The sequence below is a fragment of the Elephantulus edwardii genome, unplaced genomic scaffold, assembly GCF_000299155.1.
Source record: "Elephantulus edwardii isolate Elephantulus edwardi_28Jun2011 unplaced genomic scaffold, EleEdw1.0 scaffold00214, whole genome shotgun sequence".
Classification (NCBI taxonomy): Eukaryota; Metazoa; Chordata; class Mammalia; order Macroscelidea; family Macroscelididae; genus Elephantulus; species Elephantulus edwardii.
Window position 1 is genome coordinate 3420179 of NW_006399964.1, and position 6000 is coordinate 3426178.

The following is a 6000-nucleotide window of genomic DNA, read 5'->3' on the forward strand; positions in this document are numbered from 1 at the left end:
GTACTAATGAAAAGTTAACGGCCTATGTTGGTAGAAGGGCTTGTTAGCCCTACCTGAGTCCTGACAGGTTCCTGCCCACACCCACTGCTTCCCGAGGCCAAAGTGCACATGAACACATACCTCACTAACTGGTCGCCCACACCTGCTAGGTTTTAACATTCCATATTGATCAGATCCTTTTACTGTTTGGGCAAATAGATGGAAAGATCCCATTTTCAGAAAGCAGTTTGTGCTTTGAGAAATTGAACCACGTGTCCAGGGTGTTGTGGGCCTGAAAACTTGGCTGAAAAGTCATTATCTTGGCAAACCTTTCTTGCAGTTTCAATTACATTCACTTCTCTTGCTTTTGGGGGAGGGTGCTACTTTTGTTCACCATCATTTTAATTGGTGGTTTTCTAAAACTTAATTTGTCTAAACATTTTTGTGAATATATGTGAAACTGTTATCAGTGGCAGTTCTGAGGAGTCTGAGTACATTGTCTATCATTCTCTCACATCTCCCCTCCTACCTCAAATAGTAGCTATAATAATACTTTTTAAAATAATCGTGAGCACATATTTCAATTTCCCTAAATGCAGTTACACTGTGTATCATCCAAAAGGTCCTCTAACTTCCTTCCCATGTTGCTGTCATGGTCTCTTATTTTAATCTTGATGATTTTTAAAATTTCCAAACTGCGTTAACTCTCACTCTTTAAAAAGATCTCACATACTAAGTTTTAATCCACAGAAACGTTTATTTTTAAAACTACCCAATTTAAAGGGGTGAAGGTAAATGTATATGCTAGCAATGTTGCAAGTGAAGATACTATCATATTTTAGAATGATAAGCTGATAGTTGGGGATTCAGTTTTTTATTTTCAGTTAATGCCTCGTAGAGGACCAAACTTCATTCTTGTCAAAGACAAACTTACTCCTCTCTACTCTGTAGCACATACCTTTGCTATAGACTCTATTTATTTCACACACACAGTTTATTTTGTGAGATAGAGCATAATACTTCAAATATCGTGGCTCAAAGTAAGAGCTCATTGCCAGTATATTCTCCCAGACTGTGGCTTGTGTTTAGATTTTGTTTGCAATGTCTTTTTGTCTTGCAGAAATTTTAACTTTAAAGTAGTTAGATTTGTTAACATTTTCCTTGGTGATTTCTGCTTTTTATGTCTTTTTAATAACCTTTTCTCTATGTTCAAATTAGAAATATTTTCTTCTGTTTTACACGTTAAGCCATTGACATGCTTATATTGGAAAAGCAAGCAGAAAGTTACTGTTATATACCATTAAGGTATTTTAGGAAGTGGGGCTCTATTCTAGTCTCCCATATAAACAAATAGCTCTCATTAATTTCCCCATGGATTTATCATTCTCTTTGCTTTATGTGCATGTATCTGTGTATGCCTGCATCTGCTGGAGATTCACTCTTCTCTTCCATTATTCTTTTTGTCTAATTTTACATCAATACCACATTGTCCTAATTTCTCTATCCTAAATCAGTTCCTGTTACCTGAAGATCCACCCCTGCCTACTTCATTCTTCCTCCCTTCCTCACTCTTTAGTTTTCCATATAACTTTTATTTCCCATTGAGGCATTTTATTTACACTATGGCACCACTTCCTAAACAACATACCTCTGGAAATTCTATGAACTTTGAAAGATGACAATAGTTACAGAAAAGCTTCACCCCTTTTGTTCATAAGATCGCTATGAGTCGTGCTCAAACTCTACAGCAATCAACATTATATCCCTAGGAGGAAGAAAGCCTAGGATTTTTCCTCCTGTGTGTTTTCCTCTTGCTTTCTCATGGTCTGTGATCTCAGCGGAGGTTATCAGAACAGTGACACTGAGCTGATGGGGCGGGAACAGGTTATTCTGCCACTTTTCTAGATCTTTGAGTTGCACATCAAATCTAGGGCTGATGATGCCATACTTGTTTGCCTGCCTGTGAGGTTGACACCAGTTTTCCCCACTCTGTGATCATCATTGATTTCAAATTTGTCAGGGTAGCCATGCTTTATCATCACTGTCAGGAACTGAGCTATGACTTTGGAGCATGGCCTGATAAGAACCTGGCGCTCACCTCTCTTCTTACCATTGGTGATGCTCTTGAGAGTGTCAGCCAGGATGTTCCTGTGCACTGTTGTCTCAGCACGAAAAGAGGGAGGGAGGAGCGAGCACATGGAGTTATGGGTAGTTTTTAAGATCAACTTGTCAAATTGTATGTGGGGTTTTGCAGTGGAGTTACATTGACCTTGTAAAATTGACATCTTTTTTATTCCCCCTTAAAATACCCTTTAATGTTAATTCTAAATTGAATCCAAAACTTTCCTCAACAATAAAAGACCTAAATAAATGGGGAAATATCCCCTTTTCATAGATAGGAAGACTAAATATTGTGAAAATGACAAAAAGATTACTAAAAGCAATCTACATGTTCAGCACAGTCCCAATCCACATACCAAATTGATTTTTCAAGGAGATCAAAAGGGAAACTGTCCCCTGAAAAAGCAGAGCACTTCTGAGAAAAAGAAAAAATGAGGTGAGAGGCATAGCACCCCTAGACCTCGAAGCCTACTACACAGTGGTAGTAAGCAAAACAGCATGGTACTGGTACAATAACAGGCACATAGACCAATGGAACAGAATTGAGAACTCATCCATCTATGGTCAACTGATACTTGACAAGGAATTGACCCTATTAAATGGGGAAATGACACCTTTTTCAACAAATGGTGCTTATGAAACTATTGCTACCTGTAGAAAGCAGAAACAGGATCCACGTTTCACACCATACACAAAGAACAACTCAAGATGGATCAGTGACTTGGCAGTAATGCCCCAAACAATAAAGTTAATAAGAGACAAACTGAAATGAAGTTTAGTTGGGCTAATCTATCGTATAAAGAGACTGACAAATTCAGCCAGAAATGCACAATCTGGAGAGGATAAAATTGATGAATGGGATTTTCTAAAGATTAAATTCCTGTGTGCATAAAAATCATTTTCCAACAAAGTGAAAAGAAAACCTACTAACTGGGAAAAAATCATTTGGCAATACATTTGAGACAAAGGTCTCATTACAAAACGTTTATAGAGTCCTACAGGGCCTCCACAAGAAAAAGACTGATAATACAATTACAAAATGGGCAAAAGACATGGAAAGACCTTTCACAGGGGGAGACATACAGATGGCCAATCGACACATGAAGAAATGCTTAAAATCACAGGCAATAAGAGAGATGAAAATCAAAATCACAGTGAGATGCCGTCTTACCTCAGAAACACTGGCAAAGTTTAACAAGACAGCAAGTAGTAAATGTTGGAGAGGATATGGTGAGTTAGGAATTCTCATAAATTGTTGGTAGGATTGTAAAATGGTACAACCACTCCAGAACACAGTTTGGTGCTTCCTCAAAACACTGAACATAGAAATTCCATATGATCCAACTATTCCACTGCTTAGAATATACCATGAGAAAATTAGAACTGAGGCAAAAACAGATATTTATACACCAGTGTTCATAGTAGCATTATTCACCATGACAAGAACCTAGAAACAGCCCAAATGTCCAACCACAATCAAATGGATTGAGAAATTATGGTACATTCACATGATGGAATACTACACAGCACACAAGAGCAGTGATTTAAAAAATTACTACCTAACTTGGGAAGGACTGGAGACCACTAGGCTAATTGAACTAACTCGGTCCCATAAGGACAAATACTGTATAAGGCAACTATTGTACAAATAGAAAGGTAATTAGTAAAATGTGTATGAAGATTCAAGGCGGGCATGATAGGAGCAGAGGGGTGGAGATGGGCAGGTGGGTAATCATAGGGTTGCACAATTCAATGGGTGGAGGGAGGGGTGGGTAAAGAAAAATGGGAAAGATCCAGTGTGAAGAACAATGTATTTGAATCTTCCAAGTAAACTGGTGTAAAATAAAAAATTTAGTTAAAGAAAAGAACTTTCTTTAAGTTGTTTTTTAAAATAAATTTATTATTAAAGAGAAGTTTTGAGAAATTAATATGATTTTTTGGCAATAACATGTAAAATATTCTACTTGCAGAGAGTATAGCAACAAAGGCAAAATGAGATCATTCTGTTTTCGTTTTTTAAAGAATATTCTGGAACTTTAAGAGGGAGCTTTCCTATGTTTCCTCATCAAAAAGGAACTTCTTCTAAGAAGTTATTCTTTGTGTCTGTTTTTTTAATATAAACTGATAATTAGAGGATGTTTCTTTCTACCTCACAGTAAAATCACTGACTAACTTTTCATTTAAAGAACTCTTTTAACAATATTCCATTACAGTAAATGTATTTTATACAGCCAGCAAATATAGAGAGCTCTGGAAACCTAGTGGTAAGGAGCTGTGCTGTCAATCTAGGAGAATGTGATTCGAATCCACCAGATGTTCTGTGGGAGAAAGATGGGCAGTCAAGTCCTGTGCAGTTTACTGCTTCTGAAAACCCGGCGCAGTCCATAGGAGGTGATGCTGCTGACCTAAGCCATGTCTCTCCAGTGGTATGAGTCCACCAGTGGCTTTGCTGGATCAAGAAGGACAGTCTCCTCCCCTGTGATTTACAGCCTCAAAAGCCCAGTTCTGACTCCATGACTTCTTATTTAATTTCTGGGTAAATTCTGAATCCCAATAGTATTGAATAATCTAACTTCCTTCTTTGGAAATAATGACCTTTTACATAAAGAAGCCCTCTAAAATCTTTACATATATTCAGGTCCACAGAACTGTGTTTCTCGTATGTAATGTGTATTCGGAGAACTAAATGAGTTTCAGAGTGTATTATGGTTTTTATAAATATTTCAAATAATGTTTTCAGGTACTATTTACAGTTAATACAGAAAATTGAGGTCTGTTTTAAAGGAATGTTCCCATTTTCATAGGCTGCGTGCTATTTTATTTTCTTCCTTGGATGTGCTTTTGCAAATTGTTTTTCATTTCCATATTGAAATGAGTTTTATTAATAGAACAAATGTTTTGTCTGGAAATGATAGGCAGTAATTTTAAATAATTGTCACTACAGAATTTTATTTCATTGCAATTTTTCTATTAACTTTTTGCCTTATGAATGTTTTGCTTAGTTTTTCTGTTTCCTTTGATTTGCTTTAGTGACATTTGAAATAGGTGGAGCATTTCATGACGTACACCTCCTTTTTCTGCCCCTGGGTACAGGCTGTAGACAGCACTCCACTTCCAGTTCACACGCCGACCTTGAGGAAGAAGGGGTGCACTGGCTCCACTGGCTTTCCACCTAAGGTACTCAGCACCTTGTGGGAACAAGGTGCTTCTCTTTGTTCTCCTCCCAACATATTACATTTACTTCCTATTATTCCACTGATAGAGTAAATCTATACATCTAAAAACTTTCAAAAAGAAAACAGAAAAATAAAAAGAAGGATTTGTATGGTATAAGACAAATTTACTTGTCATTTATTAATTCTACACTGTACATTTCTATGCTTTTAAGAGTTTTAACTCTGCTTTGCCCTCCTATATTTTACTAAAAGGTTTTACCTTCTCCATGAAGGAGTTTGATGTTTGCAGCACAGAAGAAACTGGGAGAGAAGAAAACACTCGTCTTTGAATTTTTAAGTCCTAGTTAATTATCAATTACTCCAAATTCCCACTACATCTGATACTCATTTTGGTATACTATCCTCTTTCCCAGATTTAAAAAAAAATTGCCTTCTCTAAATACCCTCCTTTTTTAATTATTATTAATTTCAATGAAAATTTACAGAGACTTTGGATTTCCATTCATTCATTGTTGCACTTTTCTCCTCGCTCACCCCTCCCCTGCCACCCCCCAGTACACTCTTCTCTTTGAAAAGTAAAAGAAAAATTCTTTCATTGTTTTACAATCCCTCTCCCCAGGTCTACTCCACTATGCAGCCTTCGCTGTGGACACCTGTCATGACAAAAATACCTAATCACATATCCCTTTTAAACAGTTTTCCCTTTCATCTGTTTCAATGCAGT

At 36.9% G+C, this 6000-nt stretch overlaps 1 protein-coding gene across 4 annotated transcripts in view; it reads left to right on the forward strand.

The window, feature by feature from the left end:
• The window catches only part of CDC42BPA (CDC42 binding protein kinase alpha (DMPK-like)), a 418998-nt gene that overhangs the window by 351527 nt on the left and 61471 nt on the right, over positions 1 to 6000 (forward strand). For 3 of the 4 annotated variants that reach the window (XM_006897745.1, XM_006897744.1, XM_006897746.1), the window contains one exon: positions 5194 to 5277. The exons of the other annotated variant lie outside the window; for it this stretch is intronic. In XM_006897745.1, coding sequence (XP_006897807.1) covers positions 5194 to 5277 — 84 coding nt within the window. The remainder of the gene's footprint in view (positions 1 to 5193; positions 5278 to 6000) is intronic. 4 annotated transcript variants of the gene reach the window in all.